Source organism: Mercurialis annua, linkage group LG1-X (genome assembly GCF_937616625.2).
Source record: "Mercurialis annua linkage group LG1-X, ddMerAnnu1.2, whole genome shotgun sequence".
NCBI classification, from domain to species: domain Eukaryota; kingdom Viridiplantae; phylum Streptophyta; class Magnoliopsida; order Malpighiales; family Euphorbiaceae; genus Mercurialis; species Mercurialis annua.
In genome coordinates, this window is record NC_065570.1 from 6963672 (window position 1) to 6979943 (window position 16272).

The 16272-nt window shown below is 34.0% G+C and overlaps 1 protein-coding gene across 1 annotated transcript; it reads left to right on the forward strand.

Moving 5' to 3' along the window:
- The first annotated feature begins 169 nt into the window (after window positions 1–169).
- Window positions 170–11935, forward strand: LOC130015176 (uncharacterized). Its single transcript, XM_056104876.1, has 5 exons — window positions 170–173; window positions 5193–5318; window positions 5403–5419; window positions 7623–8171; window positions 11198–11935. The coding sequence occupies exons 1-5, from the start codon at window positions 170–172 to the stop codon at window positions 11933–11935; spliced, it is 1434 nt and encodes a 477-aa protein (XP_055960851.1).
- The last annotated feature ends 4337 nt before the right edge of the window (window positions 11936–16272 follow it).

Here is a 16272-nt window from a genome sequence, read left to right on the forward strand (position 1 = left end):
TGAGATTCAGCCCCACCTCTCCTAACTTGATGTATGTATTAAAACCAAACAATGAGTTAGATCTGGGATCTTGAATATGTACGATTATGCCCTTATGCATATATAACTTGGAATAGCAAGATTTTAGATGTTTTGATGCATCTATGTTTCACTTTCTTTGTTTATAATTATGGGTAACTTTGTACTTATTTGATTCTTATATGTACAAAATTTGATTCTTCATTTCCACCTTCATGTACGTCCACCATTTGCCTCTTTACCTTTCCCCCTCATGATTTTAGTTACTATTAAATAATTCAAATTTTAATATTATATATATATAGTATTGTAGACTTGTCTTGTAAATTATTAGTGAAATTTTAGGGACTATATATAAAATCAACAATAAATAAAGTCACTGAAATATTTTCTTATGTGAATTAAATATTTAATTCATTAATCAATCAGTGTAAGATGATATTTTTCTTTTTATCACTCGAGATGGGGGATTTTATGCTTGTAAGACGAAATAAATTTGCGATATTAGTAGAATACTATACAATACTTATATTAACAAATTATAATATACATAAAGATTTTTTTTATTAAGGATTAATGAATATTTGTGAACAGCTTCGACTCCACAGTGTTAGATTCCATCTTAAAATCAATTGGTGTTAAGTGGAGGTGTCCACCAATATTTAAACACATGTTCATTCACACACACTACCAATGTGAGATTCCCACTTCGACATTCACTCTCACACGTAGCGTGTCCGGGTCGAACGACCCATCCTCCCTTACACATCTCACGTGGGCCGGTCTTATTCAAATTGTGTGGATGGACAAGACTTTGATACCATATTAGATTCCATCTTAAAAGCAATTAATGTTAAATGGAGGTGTCCAACCAATATTTAAACACATGTCCATTCACACATACTACCAATATGGAATTCTCACTTCAACACACAGAACATGCTTCACATTGATAAGTCCTAATCTAAGATTTTATTGTCTGAAGTTTTGCAGCACAATTGAAACTTAACAATAAAATTGGATAATTTTTGCAACGATTTCTAAATTTTACTATCTTTTCACCGTTTTAAAATTTAAAAACAGATCTCAACAGCTTTTAAATTATAAATTTGTATTTCAATAGATTGAAAAAGAGAGGGGGGGGGCATTTTATTCTTGTAGGTACTTAACTAAAACAACATTATCTCGTACATCGGTGATTTGTCATTCAGGTTTTTCTCTGGTTTGCTACATGGGCTTGAAATAGTCGGTGAAATTGACTATATAGTGCCAAACTTAACAAGTATCGAATGTGAGTTGCAATATTTTATATAATGTGTTTAAATCGCTACAAATATAAAACGTTGGAATTAGAAATGCAAATCACCTATTTTTTATTTTTTTTATTTTTTATAAGGAAAAAAGAGGAAAAAATGCATATATTTAATAAAAATATATATAATAGAAAAGGATAAACATAAAGAATGTTTTTGAATTATATCTCGTTAAACTGCATGTAAATTAGCAATACAAATGTGAAGGACTAAAAAATTTACCATCTCTGCTTCATTTTATTTGTGTATGATAGAAAGATTTATGCGTAAAATTAATAATGCATTTGAGTTTATCATATTTTTCAAGACAAGAATAAAAAATATAGAGAAAAATAAATTTATGATATTTAATATATTTTAATATATGTTAAAATAAAAAATAAATGACAAATAAAAAAAGAGAAAATATTTTTAAGGCACCGTTTGGATTGACGGTTTTCGAAATTCATAAATTTCACTATGAATTTATAAATTCCACCGTTTATATTGAATATGAAATCCATAGATCAATAGAGATACATATAGAATATTTAAATTATAATATAGTTTATCATTTATTAAAAATGATGGTATCAACTTTTCCACTTAAAAAGTGAAAAATTAAATGGTGGATTTTAGAAGAAGAATGATTATCGCAACACATGGATTCTCATGATATCTTTTACACTTAACAATGAACTTTTATAAAATTTATAAATTGTATAAAATCGATGAATTTTATATCTCTAAATTTTCTCAATTCAAATGGTAGCTAAAATGCGAGATAAAATGTGGACCAATAAATGTGCTTTATTGATTTATATCAATCCTCGAGACTATAATTAAAAACAATTGAATGGACTTGGGGAATACCAACAAATTGATAAGAAATGTATAGCTAAAAGGGCTAAGGCTTAATTTGTGATTCATTTGATGATAGCATTAATTAGTTGTCGTATTCTGATAGACCCACTTTCCTTCCGGTGGAGTGGAATGGAGATAATCATATATTTTTAAGGGTTAATTGCAAATTATACACTAATTTTATCCTTATAATTAAAATATAAATTTTAAAATTTAGCAATGTCAGTAACCAACTTTTTTTTAACAAATTGGTACACTGACCAATCACGCAACGACACATGGCGATATATCACAATATCCACGTTAGTGTTTTTCGTGTTTTGTGTATCGATTTGCAAAAAATATAAAGTTGGTTACTAACATTGCCAAGTTTTAAAGTTTATATTGTAATTGTAAATTAGGATAAAATTCGTGTATAAATTTACAATTAACCCTATCTTTAATTACTTATGCAAGTCTAACTCCACTTCCTACCATGGAAGTCATTAGATGCTTCTCTTGTCTTGAACAATACACAAGACACCAATTTTTTAAGGTTAAATTCATTTTCAGGCTTCTATACTATATGTATTATAATTAACTGGTCCTTAAAGTTTTATTTGCTCATTTAAGTCTATGTATATATCAGTTTTTTGTCAAATGGGTCCTTTTTTAATGGACCACCGGGCGCGTGTTCTCAAATTTTATCTACGCGAGTCTTAAAGTCTAGCAAGGAACAGTTCATTAAAAACGTACAATACATGGATCAATTGTATATTTACCATTTAATATCAACTATAACTAACTTTTATAATTATAATGATGTGCAGAATGTATTCTAAAGGTATAATGTGTCTAAAATAGTCCATTTAAACATAAGAGTGTCCAAACTGATCGAAACCAATATTTCTATCGACTAGAACTGGAGAAGTAAATTTGGTTCGGTTCTATGTTTATTTGGTTAGATTTGGTTTGATTTTCATATATTCAAAACTTACAATCAAAGTAGAAAAGTTTACCACTACACTATACTTATGGAGGCATATAATATTAACTATGTTTCTCATTTGATGTTCATAAAATTCTAGTTCTCATAATATAAGATTATAAGTGACAAAATCCAAGCTAAAACAAAAATAACACAAAGCAAATCTCTCTCTCAACAAAATTTGCTCTCCCTTCTCTCTAAATAAAGTTTATCTTCTTCATCTTGTTTTTGGTGAGGGTGGGAGAAGATGATTTTTCCGATCACCGGAAAATCATCTTCTCTCCGCCCATGGTTTTATTTAGTATAGATGTACTTTTTGTTGTTTGAATAAGACTTTTTTAAGATGTTTTTTATGGTTTGAAATTTTATCTTATGAAATAAATTGTTATGGTTTGTTTTCTTACCTCTTTGATCCGATGTTGTAGATCGTTCAAGACTATTTAGTGTTCATTCGAGTTTTAGATCCAAGTTCTTGTAAATCTAAACATTGGGGAGGTTTCTAAATCTATCTCTTTAGAATATCGTTGAAGATGAACCGAAAATGCTAAGTTTCGTCGGATAGAGCAGATTTCTTGTCAAATCGGAAAAAGGATGATCTAAGTACCCCGTACAACGGAAACATAGTTCTTTGTTGTGTTAAGTTTATCGAGATCCATGTCATAAATTTATTCTTATTTCCAAATTTTTTTGCTTATCTTGGATTTTTACTTAGTAGTTGGTTGTTCAAATTTGAAAGATCATATTGAAATCCCTGTGATATGACTTTTATTGTTTAAATTTACATCTTCATCAATATATTCTAACTTGAAAAAAAAAGTGATAAAATCCTTTTTGAATCATAAAAAATAATAAAAGAAAATAGGTAATTTTGGTGAAAATGGGCCATCCACAATTCTTCTTTATATCTAGCCAGTCTTGTACTCTTGTGCAGCTTGTAGCCCATTGACCTGGCATTCCACTCCACTCAATATCATTGACAGAGAAATGACTCAACAAGCCAAACATAAAAACAATTAAAAATTACTAACACATAAAAAGAAAAATATATTGGATCAATGTCCTTTTCAGAAAAGAAATTATTAATATATCTAGAGATGTCAATTTGATATCTGATTTTTAATACTTGACATCACATTCCTAAAGGAAATAATTTACTAACTATATCAAGGGAAAAGGAGATTAAAAGATTGGTGGTTTTAGGGTTAGTGCTCCCCAAATTAAGAATTTTTAAGGAGAAAAAGTAGGAGACAAGCATGAAATTAGGTAATGGTGTGTGATTAGATACTCTAATTGTTGTGTAATGGACATATCACTTGTAATTAAACAGTGTTTAGTGGTGGAGGTAGATATTATTAATTGTTTTTAGCTATTATGATTAACAGCTTGTATATTTGTCTCATGTGTTCTCAATGTTGTCCTTCTTCAATTGTTGAATTGGTTTAGTGTAAATCAATGATTTTGTAAGAAAGCTAAATTAGTCTGGGCAATTAGGAGATATTTAGAGTTCTGAACCCAGATTTGAGGATAATTAATTCTAACGATATCTAAGTTTTTAAATTATTTCAATTTGAAAAATAAGCTTTAATTTGTTTAATTTTTTACGACTAAATTTCAATTTTATTTCAGTGAAAATGATTTTTTTTGTTTATCAAATTTTGATTTATTTTAGTACTTTTCACTTTGGTGTCTAAAAATCATTTTTGGTGAAATATAATTAAAGTACGGTAACTAAAAAAAATTAAAATTCGGTAACCAAATAAATAAAATAAAAAACTTCACACCTTCAAGATCAATTACCCTCACATGTGGATTGGAGTATTTATGATTTGCTGATTAAAGGTTTTCACTCACTACATAAAATAGTTTTTCGATCTTTTGTATTTTGTTGTAGTTGATTCGGAAACAGAATTTGTGTTGAATATAGAAATTTTGTTATATTTTCTGGTAATTTTTCGATCTTTTGTATTTTGTTGTAGTTGAGATGAGTTTAAAACCTACAAAATAGCTGCTTGAATGATATGTTAATTATGTCTCAAATTATCAAAATGCAGCGAGCCATATCATATGGGCATTTTGTGTCAATGTAAATGGTGGTTTCGATAGAAGGAGTAACAACTTAAGCAATGGCATTGTGATTCGAACTGGAAAGCAAAAAATGATAAATACCTTCAACAATCGTTGGTTGTCGAATAATCACATTAGTTTGATAGCTTAAGATTATTTTAATTTAGTTAATGATTCATGATCATTTCATTATGTAGATAGAGAAAACAATAAAGTAAGTCAGTTTCTTAATGTATCGTTTGATCATTTTGTTTGATAGTATGCTCGTTAGCTCATTTATGTTTGCTAACATTTTGACGGAAAATTCAAGAGACGCGATGTATCTGATTGTGCACTTTGTGGTATGGAGAAAAATCAGAATCGTCTTTTTTTTTCATTGTGTCTATGCAATATCGATTTGGGTTGGTAATTTCAGAAGATAGTTATACTTGAATAAATTTATTTATTTATTTATTTAGTGATAGGTTTTTATTATAATTTTTTTCAATTTGACTACAATTTATTTTTTGATCCATTATAAAGTACTATTTATATTCCACTTTTAAATATCATAAATACAAAAAAATCTTTAATTGATATGACATGAGTGGAGTCATGATTTATCTTTTCTTTGCCAGCTTTCTAATTGAAGCATTATTTTTGCACAATCTGAAAATAATTCAGTTGATTGACTAAACTAATTGGAGACAAGACAAAATTTTGCATTATTTGCCCTAATTCGAGGATCAGATTCTATAATCTATGATTAAATTAAGTATATACGCTCATCCAATCGTCATAGTATGGCAATGTGTAGGTCATCATCAAAATCTAGTGATATTTCTTTCCCTATCTCTTGGGTAGATTGTTGAAAATATGACCAAGTATAATGAGAAATTTAATCCTATTAAAAAATCTTCAAGGCAAAGTTGTTGATAATATGATTAGGTATAGTGATTACTCATCAATAATCATATATTGATTAAACCCCAAGACGCAGGTGAATTGGTATGGCGCTCTCCTGATTTAAGTGAGGTCGCAGGTTCGAACCATATTTATATATGCAGCCGTTTAAAATTTAATGTCAGAGTTTTTCCTTTCACAAGAGACCTACCCGTTTCGAGTGGAAATTGGTCTAAATAAAAAATGTTGTTTTATAGTTAGAATTCGTTCAAACACGTCATAGGCATACCTAAAACAAAATCATACATTGATTTCATTGTGAAATATTCCCTTCTTATTTGACATTTCAAATTATACACATTAATTAAAAAATACAATTAATATGTACATATAATGGGCCTAATATGGTCCAAGAAAATATTTATTATTTTTTATGAATTTATCTGAAGCTTTAAAAATTTACAGATTTATTCAAATTCGATAATATTATTGTAAATCTATTCAATTCCGCAAAATTAATTTAATTGTTTCAATTTTTTTTATCTCAATACGATATTCAATTGCCTTTTCTGTTTATTTCGAGTTTCAAACTTATTTGTTTCTTCAACTACCGAAAGGTAGAAAATTTAAAATTTGATTTTGTTGTTGTTGTTATTATTTTTTTTGGATTAAAAGTCAGATTTTACAGTTTTAAAAAATAAATTTGTCTAATTAAGAAATTAGTATAGAAATTAAAGTGAAAATATAGTTTTAAAAGTTGAAAGATTGACAATTAAATTAATTATGTAAAATTTGATACATTTATAGCGAAATAGTCATATTTCAATAGATTTATAAACTTCGAGAATTTAAATAAATTTACGAAGGTTTAAAAAGTTTGTAACTTTTTTGAACCATTAAGCCTATGAAATATTATACTATCTTCATAACATTTTTCTTTATCAATTATTAATTTTATATATATTATAGTAGGTTTAATTATTGTAAAATACTTTATCTTTTAGATTTTTTTTAATTGTCCAAAATCTTCAATTTATTTTCCAATTTTAAATTTCATTTGTAGACATTTATTTAAATTGGAGTGAAAAAAGTTCAAATATACCAATTGTATTGCTTCATATTAGAATTCTTAATGGTAAAAATTAAATTGGAACAATATGAAGTAATATGAAAATATATTAAATTTTTTTCGCTCCAATATGAACAAATCGCTATAATATTTGAAGTTTAAAATTACAAAATAGGCTAAAATCAATAATTTTAAGAGTTTATACTGTAAACAAAAAAGGTTAAAAAAATGAAGTATTTTTAGATGATTAAATCTTCTAATTAAGGGTGTAATAACAAACTAGTTAAAATACATTTTTTTTTTGATTAACTCTCCCAACGCTGTGGAGTTTCTCTCTCTACCCTAGGGTTTCTTAGGGTTAGGGTTTTTCTTCTTCATCTTTGAAGCTCTCTTCGGATTTATTCCGCTTATCTGAATTTCGTCCTTGTCATTAAGCCTTTATTTACTGTCTGTGTCCTGGTGGTAGTCTAGTCCGATGGATAATAATCTAGCGGATATGTATGGCCGTCTTAGCCTTACGGAGGAGGAAAACGTTGCGATAACTCTTGAAGATGTGGTGGATGATAGACTGGATGAGAAAGCTTCTCTCAGTCTGGTTGGGAAACTATGGACGCGGAAACCATATAACCTGCAACACCTGAAGAATGCTATGATGAGCGCCTGGCGCCTTGCGAAGGGCTTTGCTATGCGTGATATTGGGGATAACCTGTTTGTAGCTGAATTTAATTCTAAAGCGGACCGCAATAGGATTCTTCGCGAGTCCCCTTGGCACTTCGATAAACAGATAATTATTTTCCAGGAGATGACTGGAAATTTACAGCCAAATAACGTTCATATGCATGAGAGTCCATTCTGGGTTAGGGTTTACGATCTCCCTATGAATTGTAGAGGAAAAGCAGCCATTGCTAAGATTGGCTCAAAACTTGGTAGGGTTTTGGAATGTGGTGAAGTAGGGAATGAAGGATGGAGTAGGTTCGAAAGGATCCGAGTTATGGTGGATGTTTCTAGGCCGATTGTCAGAGGAACAAAAGTCATAAATCCTCTGTCACGACCCAATTTCATGGATCGCGACCGGCGCTAGGGTATGGGTAATGTTCGTACCAAAACCCGTAGCAAGCCTCGCGGATAACCTTATATACAAATAAACCTGCAAGAAAACCACTGCTCGGGGGCAACCGAGACTCCAACCTAAGTCTAATAGTTTATACAACAGTTCTAATATCATAACTTGATAATAATCCGAAACTGTGAATCATGCCTCAAATATAATAATCCAATGTAACATGCCAAAGTATAATAATATAAAAGTCGTACCACCACGACAAACCAAAGTATAATAATCAAACACTATACTAGTTCTACTGCGGTCTAAGAGTTTAAAACAACAGACTAGTTTTATTGACATAAAAACCTCCAAAAATCAAGAATCGGAGTGGACCAGCTTTCAAATCATAAACCTGGAAAATTTGGGAAAACAACGGGGTCAGATATACTGAGATGAGTTCGCAATACTATTTACATTTATTAAGTTTAAAACCCTTAAATCAAAATCTTTTATACTAATATAATATGATTATGGAAAACAGTATTGAAATGATCCCAGCATAAGTATGACATAGCATACTGATAAACCCAGAGTGGACGGGAACATATCCTCGTCATATACCAGCGTAAGCAAGACTTTAGTCTGCCGATCCCAGAGTACTTACCGGTGCACACAGTCTCGATACAAGCCTATCGAGCAGCTCGTTTCAATCCAGATCCATAATCCGTAAAAACAGTTCAAAAGCATTTATAATATTAAAATACGATGCGGTACTTAATAAAATGGTAAATAGCACTACAAACTCACTGCTTGCTTATCCACGTGAAATATTGGCAAACAGCTAACCCTGCGTAGACTCCGAAGCACGAGCATCCGACGGGTCTAAAACAATGTATAAGTTAAAATCCATACAACCCCTAACTCTAAGAATACTAGACACCACATAGGACTAGCATCTTGAACACAACCAAAGTACAACCCAAGTAAGGTAAACATCTATGTATCAAACAAACCAAAGAATTCATATCATTCACTTTAAACAATTTATGCAAGTTAGCTTAGATGAGTTCGTATCCATAAAAACAAAACCGAAGTCCTTTTCATAACTTAAATAGTTCTTTTAAACCAAAGAGTTTCCCAGAGTAGTGTGTTAGCCTTAATTGCAGTATAGCTCAACACAACATGTCGGGCGACACAAGTCTAACCCGACCCAACCATAAGCCAAAGTGAAAACCAGAGTTTAAAACCAATCCTTAAATAAAACCAAAGTCATTTGAAAATAAGAACTCAATCCATAGCTTAACAATGCCAACCTTAAAAGCAATAAATCATATAGCTTGCCAACATTTGACAAGTTTCACCCAAGGTATACATCACTTAAAAATGCCACCTTAAATTCAATTAATAGGATTTAAAAACCTTTTAAAGATTTAAACTCAAATCTAAAATATTAATTTAGATAGCCATATCACCTTTGTAAAATTCACCATAACTTATATACCATAACAACCACTGATTTTTAAAACGACCCAAGGTAACTATCATTTTATAAATGTCCAAAATAGTTTATAAATTGTATTTCCAGCCATTAATAATTTGATCAAAATCAAAATTAAGCCAAAGCACTCAAATAATCAAATTTGGCAATTTTGCCGAAAATTGGCTAAACTGGCCAAACGATTCAAAACCAACAATCGATGAACCAAAATATGTTACTACTGATTCAAAAACATCAAAACATCATATATAAAATATTAGATCAGTAGATATAGCATTTGAAAACCATTTTGCAATCGTTGCGTTTAACTTTCGTAGAATTGTCAATTTCGCAAATCGCAGAGATTTTACAACACAAACCAATTTCAATTATCATTTACAAATAAACACTTTTTATATCAGTAGCTATTGATATAAGAACACTTAATAATCAATCAATTTGGATTCAACCATTTAAATAATTCATTAAACGAATCCAATTCGCACAAGTCTAGAAATCGCCTATTCATTGTTTAATTACACCAATTCGTTATTGAATCATGCCAAACACTTTCCAAAACTTATAACATCAGATCATATATGTATAACCCATCATTTAATCATATAACATCAGTAGCTTAAACATAGCATATCAATAACGACGATTCAATCCATCAAAATCCTATATTATGCATTTCTAGGCAAAATCACACAACAACGAATCCATAAATCAATTAGGAGTAAAAACATTACCTAAGAATGATGAACAAGATTATAATTGATGTATTAACCCAAGGTCCAAAGGGCTGGACCGAAATCAATTGGATCTACAAGCCACCAACGAAGAACACAACGTAGAAATCGCGTAGATCTTGCGAGTATGATGAAAAATCAAATTCTTAGCGTAATGAATCGCATCCGGACTTGTTAGAACAAAGGAAATGTGTATTTTATATGAATATATTCGTTTTAGGGTTTGTGAAAAAGAAAAGGGGCTGCTCACATGAAAATAAGAGTCTATTTATAGACTTATGCGGGCTTTACATGGGCTTTGATAAAAGCCACGGTTTAATTATCATTTTGAGAGTTAGAAGCATCCAAAAAACGTGAAAATTTAACACATGCTAGAATATACTCTTATGAACAACATATCAAAAAATGGGCTTGATCCGATATTTCAATTGGGAGATATCAACGTTTTACTAAAACAAGGCAGTTCTGGAAAACATGCGAATGCTGTTTTGATATATACCCGAAAATAAATCGAATCAACATCAAACACATACGAGATCATGGGACACATATAAGACACTCAAAAAGACACAACCAAGGTATCACAAGTGTTACTCCTAACATATAACCATTCAGAATCAAGTTCAGAATCAAGTTCGAAACATAACAAGAAAAATGTTGAAATGCAAAATAACAACGAATGCAAGAAAACAACCAATTTGTAACGGATAACCAAACTGACAAATCAAGTTTGAAAACACGGGGTATTACATCCTCTTGGAGAACAGTGTTGGATACCGTTTAAATACGAACGAATCCAAAACTATTGCTACTGGTGTGGATGTCTGGACCATACTATTACTGATTGTGAAACAAAACCGGATCAAACGGACGTCTCAGAGTGGCCATATGGACCCATGTTACGTGCTACACCCAGAAAACGTAGCTTGATGGGAGGTAGACAGGCTATGAGTGGTGATGGTTATACAGGAGAGAAACGTACTGATGAGGGTATGAATGAGCAAACTACAAATCCAGGAACTGTTAGAAGATCACTTAACCTGAATTATGCAAACACAATCGATGTAACTGAAATCTTAGCTGAAAATGTGAATATCATTGAGTCGGAGATGGGTAGAAGAAATATTGTTGATGGGGGCTCGGCTAAAAAAGACAATTTTCTGGCTTCGGGGGATTTTGTTGAAATAAGTGTTGCACAGGTTCAAAATTCCAATCAGATTATTGACAGTTCTAAGGAAACTAGCAAGACGAGTAGTATGGGGAAAAAGGATAAATCTGCAAACAAAGGTTCCTGGACTCGGCTTAAAGGAAAAAGGGATAGAGATACTGATGTGGGTACGAGTAGTGGTAGAAGTGGTGCTACCAAAAGACCACTGGGCAGCAATGACAGTGTGGTGGAGGAGAACAATCTTTTCTCAAAAAAGGCAAGGGATGGATTGACGCTTCAGTTCGAAAATTTTGAGATATCGGCGGAGACTGTTGATCAGTCTCGCCGGATGCAATGAAAACGCTCAGTTGGAACCTCCAGGGTATGGGAAATCCTTGGACGGTTCGTGCTTTGAATTTTGTTATTCAAAATAATTCCCCGGATATCTTTTTCTTAATGGAAACCAAGTTAGCTAGTAGTGAATTTGATAGTTTTCGTCGTAGTCTTTTGTCTTTTACTTCTTTTATTGTTGACCCTGACTGTCGAAGGGGGGGTCTTGCATTGTTCTGGAAAAAGGATGTGGATGTGAAGGTTCTTGGTTGGTCTAAAAATCATATTGCTTTTGATGTAGTAGATAAATCTTGTGCTTTCTCTTGGAAGGGCGTTGGGGTTTATGGCTGGCCGGAAGCGGGTAACAAATACCTCACGTGTGATTTGATTCGGGAGCTTTGCTTAAATTGTGGCAGTCCTGTGCTTCTCTTTGGGGATTTTAACATGTATTTATATCATTTTGAGAAGATGGGGGGTAGAACTCGGGATCAAAGGGAGCTGGATAGGTTTAGAGATGTGATTGAAGAGTGCAGCTTATCTGATTTGGGATTTACTGGTGACTCTTTTACTTGGACTAATAGAAGGTCAGGAGAGCAAAAAGTCCAAATCAGGTTGGATCGTTTCTTTGCGTCGTCAAACTGGCAAGACAAGTACATAGGTTGGCAGGTCCTTCACTTAGCGAGATACAGGTCTGATCACTGCCCTGTTATTGTGAATACCGCACAAGAGTCCTCACCTAGAGGCCGAGGTAGACCGTTTCGGTTTGAGAAGATGTGGATGTCTCATGATAATTTTCACGATGCTGTGGTGTTAAGTTGGGATAGATCGCTGCCTGTGGGGTCGAAGTTTATGGAAAAATGGAGATGTGTGCGTCGAATTTGACAGGTTGGGCTCATGATAATATCGGGAGCATTCGCAAGCAAATAAAGCTGAAAGTCGCAACGTTGAGCAAGATGCAAGCTAGAGAAGGGAGAGAGGATGTGGATGGGCGTGTTCAGGAGATCCAAACTGAACTTGATGAGCTGCTGTTGAAAGAAGAGATTATGTGGAAACAAAGATCCCGTGCTGATTGGTTGAAAGAAGGAGACCGTAACACAAAATTCTTTCACCAAAAAGCCTCTAATCGAAAGAAAACTAACACTATTCTTCGGTTGCGAGATGCGGAGGGTAATTGGCAGGGGTGTGAGAATGTTCCAAAGATTGTGGAGTCTTATTTTGCTGAGCTGTTCTCTTCCTCACATCCTTCACACCAGGATGAGATTTTCGATTGTATTGATTCTTCATTGTCTCCAGATCAGATTAATAGACTTAATTTGCCTTTTAGAGAGGAAGAAATTCGGTCTGCTCTCAACCACATGGGACAGCTGAAGGCTCCTGGGCCCGACGGTATGCCGGTTTTGTTCTATAAGTCCTTTTGGAATGTTATCGGTGAAGATGTTGTGCGATGTGTTATGGAATTTCTCCATTCGGGTATTATGCCAGAGAAGATGAACCACACTTTTGTGACTCTCATTCCGAAAGTTGCCGCTCCGGAATCTATGAAAGACCTTCGCCCTATAAGCCTATGCAACGTGATTTACAAGATTATCTCAAAAGTGTTAGCAAATCGATTGAAATCGGTTCTTTCGTCCCTAATCAATGAATCTCAAAGTGCATTTGTCCCCGGAAGGTTGATTACTGATAATGCCTTAGTTGCTTTTGAGATGTTTCACTCTATGGCTCGAAGATCGCAGGGGAAGAGTGGCTCAGTAGCAATTAAACTCGATATGAGTAAAGCCTATGATAGAGTGGAATGGAGTTTCATTGAAGGTGTTATGCGAAAAATGAGATTCCCCTCGCTGTTCGTTAAGCTGATTATGGCATGTGTTAATTCAGTTACTTTCTCTTTTCTTATTAACGGCAAGCCTCATGGTTTTCTAAAACCTCAGAGAGGCCTCCGGCATGGAGATCCTATCTCACCGTACTTGTTCCTTATGTGTATGGAAGGCATCTCGGCCTTGTTAAGAAGAAGTGCTGCTAGCGGTTTGTTATCTGGAGGCCGGGTTTGTAGGGGGGGTCCGAGAATCACTCATCTCCTCTTTGCTGACAACAGCATTCTGTTTGCGAAAGCTTCTCGACAGGAGTGTACTGAGCTCAAGCGTATTATTGATTTATTTGAGAGAGCTACGGGGCAGGTTGTCAACCTTGATAAGTCAGAAATGGTGTTCAGCTCTGGCGTTCCGCAAGAAAATAGAGATGGTTTAGCAGCGGCTTTAGGTGTCAAAACGGTGGACGAATTCAAAAAATATCTGGGAATGCCGACGCTTATAGGTCGATAAAAAAAGCCTATCTTTGCTTTCCTGCGGGATAGATTGAACAAAAGAATTGGGGGTTGGAAAGAAAAGTTGCTATCCAAAGCCGGTAAGGAAGTGTTAATTAAATCAGTGGCCCAGTCGATACCCACGTATATTATGAGTTGTTTCGAACTCCCCATTACTTTTTGCGATGATTTACAGAGATCTATATCTAAGTTTTGGTGGAGTAGTGAGGATGATAAGAGGAAGATCCATTGGGTGAGCTGGAAATCCATTTGTCAAGCGAAAAAAGTCGGGGGCTTAGGCTTTCGTAATCTTCACGCTTTTAATTTGACTATGCTCGCAAAACAAGCGTGGAGATTGCTGCAATGGCCCGATTCCTTATGCTCCCAAGTGTTTCGGGCAAAGTACTATAGAAATTCAGATTTTTCTCAAGCTAAAAGAACTCATCAACCTAGCTTCGCTTGGCAGAGTATTATGAAGGGGAAAGATTTGTTGGATTCGGGATTGCTTTGGCGGATTGGAGATGGCAGGTCAGTCGATGTTAGACTTGATTCGTGGATTCCTATGAGTCCTAATCGTAAACCTGTGGGTCCTCTAAATATTCCGAATGGGTGCAAGGTGGCGTATTTTATCAAGAGCGAGACTGCTGAATGGGATAGAGATAAACTGGTTCAAGTTTTTGATGCAGAAGATGTTGAGAGAATTGCTCAAATCCCTCTTAGTAACAGATTACCCCCTGACAAAGTTTTTTGGCCGTTGAATAAATCTGGTTTCTATTCCGTAAAATCAGGTTACTTTCAGGAATGTAAAAGACGCGACAGCTCCAGACCTGGTACGTCTCTTCAACCAACGCCTGAATCGAATTTATGGAACAAAATCTGGGCATGCTCTATTCCTCCTAAAGTTAAGCATTTCTTGTGGCGTGTCTGTCATGACGTCCTTCCTTGCAACGCCAATCTAGTGAAAAAGAAGGTTCCTATTTCCCCGTTGTGTCCTAGATGTGGTTTAATGGAGGAATCAGCTACCCATGCGCTCAAAGATTGTGAGTGTGTTCGAGGCTTATGGCTTGCATCTCCTTTACGCATTAGAACTGATTTATCAGCATGTTCATCACTGACAGAGTGGATTGCAGCGATTTTTAAGCTTTTGAAGGGTGACGATGTTCAGGTCTTCGTTTTGACTTTGTGGGTTATTTGGAAGGATCGTAACAACTTGGTTTTTGATAATCCGAGACTGGCGCCGCCGAGGTTATTCCTTTGTATTAATGGCATGTTGAGTAACGCGATAGAGAATAATGCTCAGTCAGTGGCCAGAGCTGATAATTCAGGTAGGATTTGGGAACCCCCGCCTCCTCATTACCTGAAAGTGAATACTGACGCTGCCGTCTCAGAGGGTCGCCGTTGCTCAGTCGCCAGTGTGATGTGCATGGACTCGTCGGGCAAAGTTGTTCGATGTAGTGTAACGGTTCTCCCTGGAATCACTAATGCAGAATGTGCAGAAGCTGCTGCCATCAGGTTGGGAGTTCAGATGATCAAGGACCTAGGCGTGACGAAGGCGAAGTTTGAAGCTGATTCTCTAGCTGTTATAAATCGTCTCATCCAGCCAAAGAATTCCATGGACCAAGTGCAGCTCTTAGTCGAAGATTGCCTTGCTGCTACTTCGGATCTTGATGTTTGTTTTAGCTATATTCCTAGATCGATTAACCAGGTAGCCCATTCGTTAGCAAAGTGGGGTATGTTTCTCGGCAAGGATTGTAGCCTTGATGGATATGCTCCTTATCCTGTCAATGAACTTGTAACTTTCTCATTAAGTTAATAAAAGTTCCTATTTGATTCTAAAAAAAAAATACATTTTTTGGTAAATAATCTTAACACGTTAATAGGTAAAAGTATCAAATAAATTCGAGGAATATTGAGATTAATCAATTTATCCAAAAGTTCAATCAGTAAATGAGACATTAACTATAGTATTGTTATAGATTTTTTTAGTACATCTTGCAAGCAAGTGTTTGTCGAAACGTAAGTCAATTTATCATTTTTTTTTGGTGACGAGGACTCACTCTATTGAG